Raw genomic sequence first — 20,708 nt, 5'->3', positions numbered from 1 at the left:
CAAAAGATAAATAAAAAAATAAAGGAGAGGTTGTCAAAAAGAATCTCATCGTCTATACCGCTTTATGCTGTATTCAGGGTCGCGTGAGGCCTGGAGCCTATGCTAGGGGACTTACAGTAAGGCACATGGCGGGGTACACCCTGGACAGGGTGCCAATCCATTTTAGGGCACACATACTGTACACACACTCAGTCACGCAGGAAACCCACCAAACATGGGGAGAACATGCAAACCCCATGCACACAGATCGGAGGCGGGACTCGAAGCCAGAACCTGGAGGTGCAAGGCGACAGTGCTAATCACTACGCCACCGTGCCGCCATTAAATGGCTATTACATTATTAAGCTAAAAATAATAAACAAAATGAATTGAAGTGTGTGTGGTGGCTGGGGCGTGATTAAGTGTTGCTCTGTGAGGGAAGCGAAGATAGATTACTAAACGACGCACGTCAGAGCATTCTGTGACAGCATGAAAACGCAATGGTGCTGCCAACTATTCAACAATTGCATTTGTTCCCAACTAATTTGCTCATCAGGTTAGTCAACAATCTTGATTTTTCATTCTCATAGGAGTGCGAACAAAAAAAATGAGAAAAAAAATCCTGCTTTTTTTTATTTTTCCCCATTTCTGTACTTGCCCGGGCTTAAACGATTTTCCCCTGTTGTGACCTCATATATGGAGATCCCCTCCCCTGGCTTGTTGAGAGAGAATGGAACGGTGCATTTAGATGAAGGTAAAAAGGGAGTTTAAGTTATGATTAAAGATTCGACTGAGCATTAACATACACTTTGGGGCGCCAACAATCTTGAAAAAAAAGCTTGGAAAAGAACGATCTAAAAATGATCCATGGTAGCAAATCCAACCAACAAATAACCGAGCTTGTGCTGTAATGAGATAATGAGACTACAGTATAATGCATGTCTGTTCTGATGCCATGAATGTGCATATTATTCCCGTATTTCCGCTCATTTATCGATCAGAACTTCACTACTGTCTGTGTTATTCGAGTCTGTTTTCTCCAAATTAATTGCTGCCATCAGCTTTTATTTGCTTTGAGGAGATCGAGGGTGTGTTTGTTGTTATTTTGGGACTGCCTGCAGCACAGGATAAGTCCAGTATTGATCCCAGACACACAGGACTGTGTAAAAATCAGGAGGGCTGGGCTGACACTATTGATCATTAATTGGTAAAAATCATCCGGGAAGAGAGTGCAGATGGACAGATTAAGTCCTAATCTGAATTGATCTTAGTCTCTTGTCCTTAAAGCATTGACTCTCCTTTCTCATTGCGCTCTATATAAAACACTTTTATTGATATTGTGTCACTTTTTTTCTGATTTCTGTAAAGATAACATTACTCACAGCTTTGTCATATCAGGATTAGAAACCTGTTCCATGATAACAGACACAAGAACACCTTTTCTTCCTCCCTGCACAGGAAATCACAGCACAGCTGGCTGCGAAACAAAAGGAACCTTTACGTGTCGCATATTGTCACCAAAGGCATGTCATAGAAATCTATAGAGATTAATTCTTCTTGTGTGTGTGTGTGTGTGTGTGTGTGTGTGTGTTACAGGCTACAGAGTGGCATGAACCTGCAGATCTGCTTCGTTAATGACAGTGGAAGTGACAAAGACAGCGATGCAGATGACAGCAAGACAGAGACCAGTCTGGACACACCACTGTCCCCGATGGTATATATAACACTCTCTCTCGCACACACACACACACACACACACACACACACAGAGTCAGAACTGCTTTAACCTAAATCACTAAACTGCCAGTAAAAAATGACTCAACTTTGCTCAACTGCTCAAACCTGCTTTAATTCTCATAGTCAAAAAGGTGCTCACACACGGCCTGAGTGCAAACGTCCCCACTGTCATGTGGTCATAAAAGCAAACCTTCCCAGCAGCCATTTCGCTTTAATTTACCATAAGATATGCAACAGCCTGCGGTAGAGAAGGATTCGTACTTCACCTAATCAGAGCTTCATTCACAATTCACTTTAAAAAAAAAAAAACTTGCTGGATTTTCCCAACATCCTGAAAATGTACACCACCGCTCAAAAGTTTGGGATCACTTTCTAACCCCATGGTCATTTCTTAGTTTTATTCCTTTCTACACTGTAAAGCAATGCTGAAGGCGTCCAAAATATGCAATAATCTCCTTTAAACGGACGATTTGTAAAGCCTTTATAACGGCTTTAATCTGAGGTGCTGGTTGTTAATTGGTTTAACATGGTGCGGTTATTAAACAGTTTGAAACTATTTGATGCATATAAAGCACAAACACGCACACACACAGTGGTGACGGAGCTTTTATCACCACAGCGTTTCATGGATCTAACTACTGTAGACATGTGTGTGTGGACAACTCCAGAACGATCACCAACCTTTGTGAAATGAAGCACAAAAATCAGGTCAATCATAATATTTATAAATGAAAATATTTCCAAACTATTGGCTGCCGTTTAATTTGAAGTTACTTGATATTATTTTCGCGGCACGATGGTGTAGTGGTTAGCACTGTCGCCTTGCGCCTCCAGGGTCCAGGTTCGATTCCCGGTGAGGCTCGATCCCTGTCTCTGTGTGCATGGTGTTTGCATGTTCTCTCCGTGCTTGGTGGGTTTCCTCCGGGTATTCCGGTTTCCTCCCACAGTCCAAAGATATGCAGATTGGGCTAATTGGCGTTCCCAAGTTGCTCGTAGTGTGTGAATGGGTGTGTGAGTGTGTGCCCTGTGATGGTTTGGCACCCTATCTGAGGTGTACCCTGTCTCATGCCCTAAGCCTCCTGGGATAGGCTCCAGGTCTCCGTGACCCTGAATACAGGATAAAGCGTTATAGAAGGTGAGTGTCACGATTCCTTAATCGGCGTGTGGGCATAATGGCGGAGGCAAGCTGGCTGTTCAATATCGACTTTTATTGAACAACACAAAATCACACCGACATTTACATTTGGGCATTTGGCAGACTCTCTTATCCAGAGCGACTTACATTTTTTTTTCTCATTATACATCTGAGCAGTTGAGGGTTAAGGGCATTGCTCAAGGGCCCAACAGTGGCAACTTGGTGGTTGTGGGGTTTGAACCTGGGATCTTCCGAACCGTAGTCCAATGCCTTAACCACTGAGCTACCACTGAGCTACCCCTGGCCCCATAAATGACATAAATCATATAACTATAAGAAAAGCTAGACGCCTGACTATTTATACTAAACCTAATTACTTCCCTCGGTTCAGGTGAATGCCTACGTCACCTGACCGAGGTGCAACCTGGGACACGCAGTTCCTACTCAAACCAACAAAACTACAAACATAACATAAAGAACAGTCTTTGGGAGCTTTGGCGCCCTCTAGGGGTTAATCCTTACAGTGAGTGAGAGTTATTAAGTGATATTATTTTGTGACCTTTTTAATATACATTATATATGATTATAAACTTACTGGAAGCAGCTAATCTAATCCTTTTTTCTTTGCAAGTGATTTTGTAAATGTAGCACCCAGAAAAAAAATATGTACGCAAACAGTAGACAGCTTTCCATCCAAAAAAATTATTGCCAAATAAATGTTATAAATTTAAATAAAAAACAGTCCATTTTCTTCCTCAGCCTCTCTTATGTGTGTGCGCGCGCACGTAATTTGACACCGTGCCGGTTACACTCTCTCTTGGGATGACACACACACACACACACACACACATACATACACACACACACTTTAATGGAAACACTTATCTGTCGGGATTTCTTTTTACTTTTTTTTAAGGTAAAGTGCAGGTTAATTTGTTTTATTTTTACTTTATATTTTGTGTTAATTATTTTTATGTATTTATTTTTTTGGGCTGTGGAACAAGTAATTTGAGTTTCCATTATTTCTTATCAGAAAATTTAATTTGGTTTACGAGTGTTTTGGAATACGAGCCCGCTCCTATTCCGCTTCCGGAACAAATTATGCTCGTAATCCAAGGTTTCACTGTATTTGACTTCTTCAAGTCAACAAGCATCATGTCTTTTGGTTTTTCCCCATGGTGATGGACAATAAAGGGATTTTACATGCATGTAATCTCATAATGACAGAGGCGAAATTTTAAATTAAGGTGTTCGTATTAATAGATTTAACTTTAGATTTGTTCAGGGATAAATATTTGGCCCAAATTATTTTAGGTTAGTCTTTATAGTGTCAGATGTTTAAAACTATATATGATAATCTAATGGGAATATTTTTTATGCGATGAGAGTATGGATATACAGTACTGTATACTCATAAGCCACTTTATTAGGTACAGCTGTTCAACTGCTCATTAAGTCACATATCTAATGAGCCAATCACATGGCAGCAGCCGAGTGCATTTAGGCCTGTAGATGATGCACCAGAATGGGGTAGAAATCTCATTTAAGTGAACATAACATGGTTGTTGGTTCCAGACAGGCTGGTCTGCTGATCTACTGGAATTTTTTACCCTCAGTAGTCTATGGGCGGGGTTTACAGAGAATGGGTACACTACCGTTCAAAAGTTTGGGGTCACTTACAAATTTTTTTCTTATGTTTAGTGATTTATTTTCAACATTCTACAACAATACTGGGGATTTAAAAACTCACACATTGAATTAGGTAATTACATAACAACAACAACAACAGTTAGTTGTTATTTTAAGACACAGAGGTCAGCCTTTCTGTAATAGTTCTTGCAAGAACAGTATTGTCAAGTGCATTTGCAAAATCCGTCAAGCACCATAATGAAACTGGCTCTCATGAAAGCCGTCCCAGGAGGGCGAGACCAAAACCTACCTCTGCTGCAGACGAGAAGTTCATTTAGAGTTATCAGCCTGAAGCCTGAAGAATGACCGATTAACAGCACCTCAGATTAGAGGCGTTATGAAGTCTTTACAGAGCAGAAGTAGCAGAAACATCTCACCATTAACTGTTCAAAGGAGATTAGTGCATTTTTGGACACCTTCAGCATTCCTTTACAATGTAGAAAGAAATAAAAATCAGGAACGATCATGGAGTTAGAAAGTGACCCCAAACTTTTGAACGGTAGTGTATATATAATGGAATGGAAAATATACAGTGAGCAGTTTATTGGATGAACATGTTAATGTGAGAGAATGGGTAGACTGTATAAAGCTGATGGAAAGGCAACAGTGACTCAAATAACTCATTACAATTGAGGCTTACAATCTTTAAACACACAACACATCGAACCTTGATGGAGATGGGCTACAGGAGCAGAAGACCACAAGGGATGCCTCTCGTCAGCTACAAACAGAAGGCAACAATCCGCATGGCCTTAGCAAATGTTGCCAATTGAAGAATGAAAGGTCTTAAGACCAATTTTTGCTGCAACATCCGGATGGTCCGGTCAGAATTTGATCTAAACAACATAAAGGCATCATTTAAATGCCACTGCCTACCTGAGTAATGCTGCACACCATGTCCATCCCTTTATAACCACAGGATGATGCACAAATCTCCCACTTTAGAACGTCACAACGGTGCTCTATTGAATTGCGATCCAATGGATGCGCAGCCGATAAATCTGCTGCAACCTTGTGAGGTTGGTTAAACAGCTGTTGTAGGTTTTACTGAGCGTGCTGGAGAATGAGTTCTAGTTACTGGGTCACACTTGCTCCTTTCTTTTTTCATGCAAAACCCAGAAGCGTACTGTACATTAGGTTTTTTTTTTTTTCGTATGTTTGGACTGAATGGCTTTGTACATAATAATGCAAACATGATCAACCACAAATAACAAAATTTGTACTAAAGAGACTATGGTGCCTAAGCCTTTTGCACAGTACTGCAAAACCACATACAATATACTGTATATGATGACACGTTTCCAACTCTGATGACACGTCCTAAAGAGTAGCCGTGCAACTAACACGAGCCTCCCACCTCATGCACAATAAAGAATATAATTTGCTATTAAAGCGGATCACATTCCTTGACCATTTTAAGGATGGTTGCGCTTAACAAGCGAAGCAAATGAGACGTGAATATTAAATGTGTGCTAGACACGGATCACTGAACCCCAAGAAAAAGAACGAGAGAAGAATCATGTTCAGGGCCATCTGTCTCTTTTCATTTCCTGTCAGTTCAGGAAGTCAGATGGGCTTCAGAAGATCCTCATATGCCAGATTTCATGAATAATTTTACACAAATGTGTCATGCGTACAGTATGGGTATGTCGCAATACACATGCACTTGTGAATTAGATGAAAGTGTTAAGAGCTTCAAATGTCTGGGCCAAGAACCTCATCTACAAACTGTGTGTATGCAATACAGAGTGGAAAAAAACCAGAGGGATTTCTTTCCAACAGCTGTACTTGCTTTAAGCATGTTGTATCAGGATATATCTGGGTACGAATGGCACACATGATCATGGCTACATGTGAGAACAAGAGTGAATGCAGACTGTAAAATCTTATCAAGAGACTATAAGACTATAAACAGACTATAAGACCTGGACCGGGGATGTTTTGTGAATGCACCAGTAGTAAAAATGTTCTATTATATTATTTAGTAAGATTTCCTTTGAAATGAATACTGATGAAGAACATGTCACTGTATTCAGACAGGAATTAGCTAGTTTGGAAAAGCAGCTTATAGCAATGGACCAAATCTTAAGCTGAATTTAATTTAAATCCACATTTTTGTGCACAACTATTTCAAATGTTTTGTTTTTTGTAGTCAGCTAGTAGAGGTATAACATTCATTCTCTAATGTATTCCAAGTGCTATACCAAGGCGCCATCCTAATATTCCTTTAAATCTATTTAAATTTATTAAATACCTTTTTCCTCACCATCTTCACCTGTAGAGCAAGCAGAGTTCATCGTACTCAGACCGGGACACCACAGAAGATGACTCTGAGTCTCTGGAGGATATGGACTTCCTGAGTAGACAAAAGAAGCTGCAGGCCGAGGCCAAACTGGCACTGGCAATGGCCAAACCCATGGCCAAGATGCAGGTGGAGGTGGAGAAACAGAACCGCAAGAAGTCGCCAGTGGCAGACCTGGTGAGTGAGACGAAAAATATAATCTTAATCATCCCACCATCGTCATGATAAGTCAGAAACTGTTGATGACTTTTATTTCATCTTTTTTTTCTTGAATTTTTTATTTATTTGTTGATGATAATCAAATTCAGGGTGATAAAAGGGACTCCATTTCCTGTCATTGATTATTTTCTTTCTAGCAGAACTTCCTGATTTGTTCTTCTTTCCTCAAACACACGTTCCACAATTTGTCACTTTACATTTTTATAAATAAAGCTTCTAGATACTGAGAAATGTCTTTTCATTGGGTCTTGAAAGGAGACACAGGAGAGCAATTACAGAGAAATTGAAGGTCCAGGATGTGGCGGTCAGACCCCAGAATGAGATTGGTTTGGGCTTGCTGTAAGTTAGTGAGTTTGGGATGCTCTGGTAGATGTCTGGCGTGTGAGAGTAACGGCTGGGGTCAGTGGTTATGACTATAGAAGTCTCAAATAGGTGCAAGAGCACCCCCAAGAACAATTGTCAAGTACAATCTGCTGCCCCATAGACACCAACTTGATGAACACCAATGATGAACTCATCATTACGTATGCATCAAATAACAGATTTGATCAGGTTTCATTTCCCTGCTTCGATTCAAGAATGACAGTTTCTTCATCTATCCCATTTGTGTCCAAATTTCCTGTCTCCCCTGTCTTTTACTTTCATTGTTTGGCATGCAGTATGTGTCCCCTCACCTTCTAACCCACAGAGCTGCAGGGAGTCAAGTGGAGATTTGAGATAAAAAAGACCTGATTCCGTATCAGTACTGTACAGTTCTGCTTTCTGTTCTTTTTGGTTGTATCGCTTCCTCTGTGTCAGGGCCTCAGTGAAAGATCAGTGTTATTTATAAAGTGCTGGACACCTAAATACCTAGAGAGTTTAAATGAGCACCTCTGGGAGTTTCTGATGAAACTTAACTGGAGAAAGGTAGTGCAGCTGAGCAGGGGGAAAAACAGCATATCGGCTATCCAGAACAAAAGTGTATGATGTCGACATGTTGGGGGAAAATTTGAACGAACAAAAATGAAATATCAATTGAAATTCTTAATCATAATTTCATCATAATTTTGTCACATCATCCTAAGTAAACTAAAAAACTTTGCATTTTGCTCAGATGAATTTTAAATTAATTAATTAATTAATCAATAGGTAGAATACTTGGAGATGACGCCGCCGAGTGGCGCAGTGGTAAAGCGCTCGCCCTATCATCCGGTGATCGCTGGTTCGAACCCCGGGTGATGCTGATTGGCCGAGCTCTCTCAGGGGGGAGGGATGAGAGGTACTCGCGCTCCCACATTAATCACGGCTCTACAGCCAATCAGGGGCGTCTGTGAGCTCGCGCACGCGGAAGGAGCGGCTAGCGCTTTCCTCCGAGTGTGTTACTCCGCTCCTAACGGTGCATGAGCAAGCAGTTCGAAAAGATGCGGTCGGCTGACGTCACGTGGTTCAGAGAAATGAATTCTTGGAGATGATAACGTTGTCAATCATATTTACATTTTCTAAATTTTCTACGCAGAAAACATACAGTATACAGTTTAAACTTTTAGCACAGATTTATAATATTTAAATTTATTTGATATCTCTCATTTCACACATACCTGTACAGTATGTTACTTATTTTTTTGCATTACTAATAAATAAATATCCTATATAACAGTGGTTAAGACGTTGGACTATTGACCGAAAGGTTGCAGGTGTAAACCCCACCACTGCCAAATTGCCACTGTTGGGCCCTTGAGCAAGGGCCTCAACCTTCAACTTCTCAGATGTAAAATGAGATGATAAAAAAAAAGTAACTCTGGATAAGGGAGACTACTAAATGCCGTAAATGAAATGTAAAATGTAAACGTAATGTAAAATGTAAATGTAAAGTATACTCTTCGTGTGGGAAACACTGCAGCCTCTTCCTCTGTATTTACTTTCTCACACCGCCTCTGCCTTTCAGACAGCAGATCTCCAAAATACTTAAATAAATAAATGAGGAACTGGACGAGCCCTATATTTATCCCAGTATGTGCAGTACATATAACAATAACATAAAAAGTCCTTCCAGTCTTGAGAAGAGTTGAAATGGAGGGCATGTGACCTTGATCAAATAATTTTATACAATCTAAGCTTCATCTAAGTATAATTTGAATATAATTCAACAAAATACAATGTTTCATACAAAAAAAAAATGCATAAAATCAGTCAATTCTATGCTAACATTAAATAGTTAATAAAATATTAAAAATTTTATTTTTACCTAACAGAAAATAATGTAAAATCAGAATTTATTGTAAAACACGTATAGCATTTAATTCAGTCGTTTTTTTCTCGGACCTTGTGTCGTCTTCCTGGTGTGTTTACCTCCTCTTCTCATTAAAAGGCATAACGTAAGATGCAACAAGTACTCCTAAGGAAAGTCCATGTTCGAGTCACCTAACGCTGACTTGTTTCCCCACCAGCAGACTTCAGCTTTCAGTTTTCGTTTTCATCACTTCTGTCAGATACTAACACCACTCTCTGCTGGTCTGAACTCATCACACGGCGTCACCACAAATCAGGAAGCAGCTGATGACACCACCCTGACAGCCTGCCGTTGTTGAAACAAAGCACGGCTGAGGAAGCAGAAATAGCGCACACACACATTCTGAAACTATGAAACTCCTTTTTTTTTTTTTTTAAGGTGGAAGCAGACAAAAAGCTGTAACGTTATGATGGAGGAATGGAGAGGTGGATCTATAGAGCCAGAGGGACACGACAAGAGAGAGAGAGAGAGAGAGAAAAAAGAGGAAGAGAGGAAGCTGGGTTCGTGTTCGCAGTAGTGGGGGAGAAAAAATGTGTGAGAAAGAACGTTTGGTAAACGGAGGGGGGGATTTCTGTATCTCACTGCAGGAGGAGAAATCCCAGCGTGCACTATGACTAACCACTCGCTGGCACGGCACTGCTAATCCTAGGAGAGAAAGAGAGAGAGAGAGAGAGAGAGAGAGAGAGACCAACAAAGGAAACCAATCATGCGACCCTTCTGACTCTAAAGACAGGAAGCAGTTTGTGACGGTCACTTGTCCACATTAATGACACTCATTTGTAGATCAGTTACCTAATGAGGTCAGTAATGTACAGCAGGTTTACCAACACCAATTACCTCAAGTGTGGCTATGAACTTTTCCCAACACCACCTGTTTGCATCACTAAAATGCATCACTAAAAGAGATGATGTTGGTGGAAATTTTCTGACATACCTAGAATAAAAGAGTCTAAGTAGTGACAGTTTGCCCTGTTGGAGAAAAAAAAAACAATTGCTGTAAAGTTCCCAAGGTATTATGTCTAAAAAAAATTTTATTCCTTCACCAACAGTTATCACTTTTCGACACATTAATGATTGACAACATGTTTAACTCATTACAGAAATATTTACGATCCTGTTTCTAAAGTTACTATAAAAAGTATTAACACCTAATTGAAAGTTAAACTCTGTAGTAGAAAACACAATATTAAATTACTGGTTCTTCTCAACAAATTAGAATATCATCGAAAAGTTGATTTATTTTAGTTATTCAAGTCAAAAAGTGAAATTCATATAGATTCGTTACACACAGACTGATGAATTTCATAATAAGTGTTTATTACCACAAATGAAAAAAAAAAAAAATTCAGCACCTCAGAAAATTTTAATATTACCTAAGATAAATAAGAATTTTTTTTTAAAAAGTTAAAAGTTTTTAACATGTACAGCACATAATACTTTGTTGGGGCTCCCTATGCATGAATTACTGCAGCAATGCGGCGTAGCATGGAGGCGGTCGGGTTGTGGCATTGCTGAGGTGTTATGGAAGCCCAGGTTTTTCTCATAGCGCCCTTCAGCTTCTCTACGTTGTTGGGTCTGATGTCATCATCCTCTTCACAATACCCCATAGAAGCACAGGGATACCATGGTCCTAAAGCCAGGTATTAGTACTTTTAGTAGGGTGGACAGGTGCCAAGTCCTGCTGTAAAAATAAAATCAGCATTTCATAAAGCTGGTCAGCAGAGGGAAGCATGAAGTGCTCGAAAACTACCTGCGCTGACTTTGGACCTGATAAAACACAGTCGACCCACACCAGCAGATGACATGGCTCCGCAAACCACCAGTGACTGGGCAAACTTTACACTTGACCTCAAGCAACTTGGATTCTGTGCCTCTCCTCAGTTCCTCCAGGAACAGGCACCTTGATTTTCAAATTAAATGCAAAATTAACTTTTATCTGAAAAGAGGACTTTGGCCCACTGAGCAACAGTCCAGTCCATGTTTTTTTAAGAGTCTTCATTAAGTGTAAGCAGTAATATTATTATTAAAATTTAAAGAAAAATAACACCCTTTAAAATCTATCAGTGTATAATGAATCCACAGTGTATAACAGGGCTGTAGCTATCAAATATTTTAGTAATCGAGTATTCTACCAAAAAAGTAATCGGATAAAATTTACTTTTGCTTAATTAAACAGCAATGTAAAATATATAAGAGAAACAAAGATGGTTTAATTGGTTAAATAATTGGTTTTCTTTTTAGAAAAATCAACTTTTATTTTTTAAATGTATACATCATTATTCACAATACAGAATACAAGAAATAGCTTAAAGTTGACTAAGATTAATTAAATGCATTACAGTGCCATATAATCTTATTTTAACGCTGCTTCTTCGTCTGTGTTTACTGGCGGCTTGCATCCGGAAGCGCACTGTGTCACGCTGAACAAACAATTGTGCAATAACATAAGGCAAGCTTTTAAAATTGATTAAAAGAAGCTTCGAGGCAGAAGATTTTGCCTCGATCACTTTTTGCAATCGAATTACTCGAGTTACTCTAGGAATCGTTTCAGCCCTACTATATAACATCCGAGTTTCACTTTTTAAATTTAATTACTGATATAAATCAACTTTTCAATGATATTCTAATTTATTGAGATGCAACTGTCTTTAACTCGGTTTCACCGAGTCAGATTTTATAGGCTTTAAATCTTGTTTGAGAATTTCTACATGGGGCGTCATGATTTCTTTAACTTTCACGGCTTGCACCCATCCGATTAGTCATGATTTGTCATGCACCAAATTGTTATGTGTTAAACCGTGGAAATCACCAAACATTAAACTTCCATAGAACCAAATCTTTAGAATAAAAGAATCCACATCCCAATGCCTTCACGGTTTGTTTTTTTTCAGTGTTTTTAGCCAGTAAAAGCAGCTAAAAACCATCAAGTGTGACTCAGTAAAGGTCAAATGAACAATGTTTCAAAAGCAAAACTCCTCTGGTCCGAGTGACCATTGCTCTTATGCCTAAGAAGCAGACTGATCATGGGAAACCACACGAATAAAAAAAAATCTCTCTACTCTCTACTGGAACTGTCACAAACATTCCATATTTAATTAATGAGATGAACCTGACTATCACTGGTGATTACAATTAACCAACCTTGTTTGTGTAGAAATACTCCATTCTGTCAACATGACGTTGTTTCTTGTTTCTTTCATTGAAATTAACATACTGTATCTGCATCATACTCCATATTTATTCTTTCCCCTATAAGTTTTTTTGTTAGCTCTTCTCACCACTCTTTTTGTGATGCTCTTTGTCATGTATGTGCGTTTACAAGGATTAAGGCACGCTCCCTAGTGGTCCAATGGAAAGCATGCAACACCCCATTCTTTCTTATTCCATCATCATGTACAGTAGTCACCGCTGCTCCAACATCATTTTATCATTACAAGTCATTCTAACTTTAAGAAACAACCTAATACCAATGGTGTCCCAATGAGAGACTTTTATCTGGTAAAACTGAATTGCAGAATGGCAAAGCTTTATGGAGGATATTACTGTACAGTAGGTATGACAGAGTATTAACTCATACTGTACATTCTGACACACAAAAAAAGATTCTGTACACATGTTTATGTTTACAACTGAGCATAGGTTATGTCATAGCTGTGTGGCTAGTATGATTGCAGCTTGCGTGCTCACTTATTCATGTGATTGTGGATATTGTGCAATAAATGACTTCCTGTTTAAAGCATGGGGTTTTATACAAAACATTTTATACAACCTCCAATAACAGAAATCTATAGTTATTGTACTCTCCGATATGTATAGTATATATATATATATATATATATAAACATATCCTGGAGCATAATAACTGTATAACTAATTTCGTGTGTGTGTGTGTAGCTTCCCCACATGCCCCACATCAGTGAGTGTCTGATGAAAAGAAGCCTAAAGCCCACAGATCTGCGAGACATGACACTGGGTCAGCTGCAGGTCATCGTCAATGACCTCCACTCACAGATTGAAAGTAAGTGCACACTTTCTTTTTTTAAGCAGATGTATATTTGTGGAAGTAAAAAAACGATTTTGGAAATGTCCAACCCTGTTTTTTTTTTTTAATGATTCTGTTTGGGAAATGAAAAAAAAAAAAATCAATCCCACTGAGCTGATAACATTGAAATCTTGTGCTTTTTTTAAAACAAGTTTTACTTTAGTCTTAAAAGGATTTCACAATCTGTTAATGTTACTGGTAAAACTGTTACTGGTGTCTTCCTGATTTCCCTTTCGTTTTATTAACCGCTTCTGTGATTCTCCGGTACATTCTGATGAATTACTATCTTGAAGTTTTATTCTGCTTCAGCATGCGATTCCAGCTACTCCCGTTCTGGAATGTTTAACATCACCGTGTGACAAATTAGGGCCTTTAATAAATAACCACTTTTGCTTTTAGCAAAAAAAATAACATAAGGAAGTAGAATCTGAAGGGTGCGTTTATAAAGAAAAAAATGCAAATTTGACTAAATTTGGTTACGTTTAAAAGGCTGGGACCTGCTACAAATACTGTAAGGCTGAAGTGCGGGATCAATGAGTTTAAGGAGTACGCACAGTGCACTGTATGTGCTGCTATTCAGGCGTTCAAAATTAATGATTCAGTTTTACACAGCAGCCAGTGACCGCAGTGAAATGCACCAATAATAACAGAATCATGCGTGCAATCTCGAGTAACAAGGTTCATTGATCACGTCCTACACACATCCGTACAGTATGTGTAGAGGGGATTTCGTGCAGGCGTTTCTGAAACCATGCACTCCACCTGATTGAGAAAGTACCTCCAAACCTCCAAACGAAATTAGTACACCCGAGCAGTATAACAGGTCCCATAAGATTTTTAACAGTTGAACTTTCTCGTGCAAATTCCCATGAGAGTCTCATGCAAAAAAATAAAGCAAAGGAATATGTTATGCAGAAGATGAGGATCGAGTTGAGTCACTATAGGGGCCCTTCTCAATGTGCAGTGTCATCATACAGTATGTGTACAGTATGTGTGAGTGGGTGGGGAGGGGTTCCTCATTTTTTCGAATTTTCCCTGCTGCTTTAAGATGATTGAAAACACTGTTGCTGCTAATCTCGTACCATCTTTCATTTGTCTGTGCAATTACATATCATTAAAGTATGACATAAAGAGTGGGTGGGAGATTGATAATTGTTGCTCATTTGTACAATTTAGTCAATCTTAATTGCATTATGGTATATAAAAATAAAGCGCGAGTCTGTATACTGTATGTTCGGGTTTTGGACTATTTTGTTAACTTGTGTGTGTGCCGTGTCTCGGAGCAGGTCTGAATGAGGAGCTTGTGCAGCTGCTGCTGATTAGAGATGAGCTTCACATGGAGCAGGACGCTATGCTAGTGGACATTGAAGACCTGACTAGGTGAGGCTTTTGGTATTTATCCTGGTGCTTTTGCTGCTTCCGTTTATCTTTTAGTTATAACTGATGAGGTCATGGCTTTTATAACATCATGTTTTGTTAAAGAAAGGACAGAGAATAATGTTTATTAATGTTTAATAATGTATAGTGCGATGCATCTCATCTGGTCAGAGTCTGTAGCATTCGGCCAAAGAGGCCACGTGAAACGGTGCTACAAAACAAAACCTTAATATAAAAGAGATATGATTTAAACTCAATCTCTAGTTTAGCCACGATAAGTCTAATCTGTCATTTTAAGCCTTAAAAGGTAACTGTTATCTTCTGTAGCTTGTTCTGTATCGATATAAAGTGTGTGAGTGTGTGTTTGTTTTTGTGTACAGGCATGCTGAGAGCCAGCAAAAGCACATGGCCGAGAAGACACTTTCAAAATAAGCCCTGCTGTCATCACCCAAAACCTTCCACCATCATGGCTTCAATAAAGACAAGAGCCACTTTTTTTTTTGCTTCTATGGATGTACAAATACAAATGACGGAGCACTTCCTGACTGCAGAAAAACTCAAGTGTGTCTCAGATACTGTTCCCGGCTTTCTGTGCAGTGATCGGCCTTGCTTCTTAATAGTCCTTAATTTTTATATTTGCCAGCAAATTATATCTGTCAAATCACCAAAAAAAAAAAAGAAAAAAGAAAACAACAGTATAAAAGTTAAAGATATAGTCAGAAAATTAGTAGAAAGTCAGACTTAAAAAGCTAAAAAGACCTCACTGTATAAAGAAAACAAAAATTAACTGCTGACAATTTTAAGTTGGACAGTATTTTGGCCTGTTTTATTCCGCACAAATGGTAGTCTTGAACTGAAACCTTTGATTTGAAGGTGCTAAACGTCTAAAAGGAAACATGCCTGCCTTGTAGTCGAGTCGTAGCTTTTGGTAATATGTTCACACTGATTGGTATTCAACATTTTGTGAATGTTGATCCTCTGACACGAGTCATTTTAAATGAGTGTGTTAATATCATTTTCATCCTATTGTATTCAGATTCTTTATTTGAGGGAAGAAATGTTTATGTACAAATATGTAAAATAAAAAAATAAAAACTTTGTTTCATATACTGTGACTTGATGTCTTTTGACACCCAGACTGCAGACACTTCGACATGTGCTTACAGTGCTGTGAAAATTTGGGCCTATAATGGTACATGTTGTACAAAAAAAGATTTCACGGTGGTCATTCTGTGATGTTCTACAAAATTAGTGCAATTTTAATTTCTATTGTTAACTACCCTTTTAAAAACGAAGTAATAGCTGCGGCAGTCTATCACATGATGTTCAATGACGTTCAGTCAGAGAAAGTGGCAGTGTTGGTAGATAAGGTCACAGCAGAAATTGCACATTCGAGATAATAATGTGTATGATGATGAAATTCTGCCCACTGGGAATCTACTTAGAGGTCAGATAACATTAAAGAGCTGAAATGAAAATGATAAAAAAAAAATTTACAGTGTAATTCTCAGTTAAATTGACACACTCTTGCATGATTAAAGCCAGTGTTGTGTGGCGACAGTGACATTAATATTTTTCCCCACCCATGCATGTACAGTCTTATAGTAAAATGCAGAAATGTTTCTGAAATCCATTGCGTTTTGTTGACAGAAAAAAAAAACTGACTATTAGTGATTGAAATTTTAACTTATTACATATTTTTTATAGAAATCCAAGAATGTTTCTAGCCTATAACCAAATAAAAAGCATGGCAGGTTATTCTTTAATAAATAAATGAAAGTTGAAATCATTGATAAATAGTAATATAAAACAAATACAACACTCCAGGATGTGCTGTTACTGTATAAGAGATTGATGTTACTGTATACTATATGTCATCCCACAAAAAATCAACCTATTTGTTTGGTTAATTCATTTCCTGTAACATCAGGTGTTTGATTCCTTACATATTAATAGAATAGTGACCAATTCTGGGATAGTTGTATAGTGATGGTTAATTGTAAATAATAATCATTATATATCTAGTCTATTTTAGTCACTGCTGTCACCTAAATAAATGATTTTCTATATAAATGAGAAACCAGTTAGTAATCAGTCACAGGGGAATTTGTGCATGTATAACAACGAATTTACAGAGAAGACAAATATTTTATATTTAAAAAATAATTTAAATCTAATTTACGTCTTCTTTTAATCGTTAATGTCCTGTACCACAGAATGCATGTAATGCCTGTATGCATCTGTTTTTCAGCTCTTTAAATGCATTTTTCATTGAATAAGCACAAGGAGACTTGGGAGGTCCAAAACTTTCCACTTTTCTCTGCTGACAAGTTGTTTTGATGAGTTTTTTTTTTTTTTTTTGCACACTTGGCTAGTTCTCCACATGGCTCTGTTTGAACATTTGACGGATGATGTAATGCTCTATACAGCTTCTACAGTTACTACGTATGACACCAAAAGATTTAGTTACCAGGGGTGGCACAACAATATGGGCAGAAAAACGTCATTTAGAAACAAATATTAATCTTCATAAAATTAATACATTTAGAATTACATTAATATTAGAAATAGAATATCGAATTATAGAAATATTAGAAATATTAGTAAATATAACATAGAAATATTCATTACAGCTTTTGAGTGACTAGTAATTTTATATGTGTATCCATCTTAAATTTTTTCACCCGCTAACATTTTGTGCGTATACTCATGGTTCAAATTTATTCATTTATTGGGTAGGTACTTGGTTGGACCCTTTTGGGTCAGCAACGAAACCCCACCACCAGCCTGAACTGTTTATACAGGGCAGGATGGCCCCATGCTTTCCTGGTGTTTATGCCAGATTCCTATCCTACTGTTCAAATGTTGTAGCAGAAATGTAGAAGTACTCAGACCAGACAACACTTTTCCTATCTTCTGTTGTCCAATTTTGGTGAGCCAATGCAAATTGTAGCCTCAATTTCCTGTTCTTCGAATCCACCACAATTGACCATCCCCAAAACCCTAAGGTAACCTGTCCCAATAACTCTCTTATGCCTCTCATTAAAAAAAAAAAAATCTTTAAGTGACTCAAACCCATCAAAGATCTGTTCAACTGGAAAAGTTCTCCTGGGCTGCAGTGGTTATAAAAGCACAACCATTTCTTTATAGTCTAAGGGGGCTAAACAGAGTAAACCTCACCCAAAGGCTGCAGGGTAACTTTTACAAATGCCCCACAGAGAGCATCCCAACACTGTATGATAGCTTGTTACAGCTTCTGCACAAAAGCTAATCAAAAGAGCTTTCAAATGTGTTGTAAAAGCAGCACAGGACAAGCACTCATTGTGGATAGCTAAGAATATATCAGCAGTGTAGCATCTCACCTTGAGTGGGTTATGACCCTACTTTGTTTAAGTGCATGTGATAATATCATTTGTCATATGGTGCAGTTAGAGAGCTGCAACACAGGATTTAATAATTTATAAGGGTCCTTATGCATGGCTTCTGAGGGGGTCAACAAAATAGGAGTGTGTGAAAGTACTTATAGTATGAGACATGCACGGGAAGACCTTCCCTTTCGGAGATAAAGTGGATTATTAATTAGGAACTAAAGAGGAACTAAAGAAAACCTCCTCCCAAAGCCCGAATGGGGCTCTGATAACTAAAATTAAACTTTCTCGCCCTCTCTAAACAGGTTGACCCTTAGGGTTTATGTGTGATTTTATATGTGCTTTGCACTTTGCACTTAAACTGACACTGCACGCTTGATGGATCGCATGCCACTCTCTGTCTCACCGGCTTCTCATTTTCCATTTTAAATACATCACAAAATGATGATGACACTCCTCTGATAAGCTCAGGGTCCAGTATGTGCCGGGCTGGGACCCATGAACACTTCCGGGAAGGGGTTGTGGTGTTGAGTCCTTTAATGAAATTTCTACCGTAAAGAAATTTGTGAAACCAAGAAAGCGTTGGGCAGCATGGAGTGATGTGCGCTGTGGCCAATCTACTACAGCCTTTTTCTTGGCTGAGTCCATGCTGAAGTGCATCTAGGAAACCAAAAAGCCCAAGAACGATGTAGTGGTACATGGAATTGTAATTTCTTCAGCTTGACAAACGTAAGAAAAGAAACCTGCCACATATAGATGATGTATTCCTCCAAGGAGCTACTGTACTGAATATCGTCCAGATGGATGAACGTAAAGCGCTTGAGCGTCTCCATGAGGACTTCATTTATAGACCACTGGAATATGGCAGATGACCCTTTGATCAGTCTGAAGGGCATGACCAGATACAGTACTCATAATAGCCTGAGTGAACACAGTTTTCATCCTCTGCCTTGATGCAAATTACCGTGTAGGCAAATTACAACGTGTTAAGTAAATCTAACTTAATAAAAAAACCTTGGCTTTCTACAGACATTCAGAGTTCATCAAAAGCAGTGAATATCGTTATTTGGGTTATAGCAAAAACCTGAGATAATTAATACAAGGGTATCCCTGCAGATGACATAGAAGTATGGATGAATCTTAACGAATGAGACATTATGACCTTTAACATACTTGTACATGACCAGCTGTTCCAGAGGGGATAAGCAGAACAACATGCCTCTGGGTGGGAAGACCCCTGGGACCAGGTTAATTGTGCTATTAAAAGGTCTATGGGGAAAGATGGTGAAAAGATGCACTTTTGCAACTGCGTGTGTCACTGCTCTATGAGACGAGCCTGGTGACTTCCAGCTGTATGTGTTGTTCTAAGCCCCCTTCAGGCTCTATACCCTGAAGGCAAGGTGCAAATTTACGCCTATAACCACTGAACTGACCAGTCACATAAATGATTATGGATTCGAGTCGACAGCTTGTACAACTCCTCCAGGGCGCTTGAGGGTGGCTAATTTATCCTTAAGCTGTTCGAAGAGCCCTGCCTATACATTGCCATGAGAGCTGGAGTGTTCTAGCCAGCAGTGGCTACCAGAGTCCGGAATTTGATAGCATACTCGAGCGTTAACAAGTGATCACCCTGACTAATCTGGAGCATGGAGGAGGTCACACCACCTGCCATATGTGGGTGATGGGAAGTGGCTTTAAATGCTTTCACAACGATGTCTAATGTAGAGTGATCTGAGATTATATATTTATATTTTTATTATATTATCTAGCGCATGAAAAAGCATGTGATCATTGCTCTCTCTCTCTCTCTCTTTCTCTGGGGAATTGAGAATGTTGCATTTCAAAGATCAGTGAACGCTGCAGTATAAATGCATCACATCTCTTAGATTTCCCTGCAAATATTTCTTACATCTACATCTAAGCATTTGGCAGACGCCCTTATCCAGAGCGACTTACATTTTTTTTTATCTCATTATACATCTGAGCAATTGAGGGTTAAGGGCCTTGCTCAAGGGCCCAACAGTGGCAACTTGGTGGTTGTGGGGTCTGAACCTGGGATCTTCCGAACCAATGCCTTAACCACTGAGCTACCCCTTCTTGTCCACTATAATTGAAATCTGGAAGTGGTCTGTAAATTTAGTTGTTTGGCAAATTAGTTTTGTTGGCAAATAATATGGCAAATTCATTGAGAATTTTTATATATATAAACTTTTTGTCCTTTTTTTTCAACATGTTTTTTCGTTTGGATTTTCTATTTTTTAATCATACTCATAGTTTCAACACTTCTCTTTTCTGATCTTTGTCTTTTTCTTTACATTTCTTTTATCATTTCTTTTCTCCTATACTGGAGCAACAGATCTCATTCTGGGTGTGGAACTAATATCCGCACACTAAATGCCAATATTAGCGTGTTCCCAGTTGTTGCGCATTTAATTGCCTCTACAGCAGTTTCCCTTGGCGACAACGAGAGAGGTTGGCCACAGATCTGTGCATTACATATACACTATGGTCTGGTCAGGGGCAGGGGGGACGGACGGGGTTCATGTAGTCTTGCTTGGTCCTCTGTCTCTGTGTGATTGCACAAAGCAGGA

General features: G+C 38.7%; 1 protein-coding gene across 5 annotated transcripts in view; it reads left to right on the top strand.

The window, feature by feature from the left end:
* schip1 (schwannomin interacting protein 1) overlaps positions 1-15,442 on the top strand; it is a 372,471-nt gene extending 357,029 nt beyond the window's left edge. For all 5 annotated transcript variants that reach the window (XM_053486598.1, XM_053486599.1, XM_053486601.1 and 2 more), the window contains 5 exons: positions 1,576-1,693; positions 6,822-7,019; positions 13,225-13,348; positions 14,659-14,752; positions 15,130-15,442. In XM_053486598.1, the coding sequence (XP_053342573.1) occupies positions 1,576-1,693; positions 6,822-7,019; positions 13,225-13,348; positions 14,659-14,752; positions 15,130-15,181 (586 nt within the window). In that variant the 3' untranslated portion in view covers positions 15,182-15,442. The remainder of the gene's footprint in view (positions 1-1,575; positions 1,694-6,821; positions 7,020-13,224; positions 13,349-14,658; positions 14,753-15,129) is intronic.
* Positions 15,443-20,708: the final 5,266 nt, after the last annotated feature.

This window comes from Clarias gariepinus, chromosome 25 (assembly GCF_024256425.1).
Source record: "Clarias gariepinus isolate MV-2021 ecotype Netherlands chromosome 25, CGAR_prim_01v2, whole genome shotgun sequence".
NCBI classification, from domain to species: Eukaryota; Metazoa; Chordata; class Actinopteri; order Siluriformes; family Clariidae; genus Clarias; species Clarias gariepinus.
Note: the sequence above shows the minus strand (reverse complement) of the source record. Positions and strands in the feature narration are given on the sequence as shown.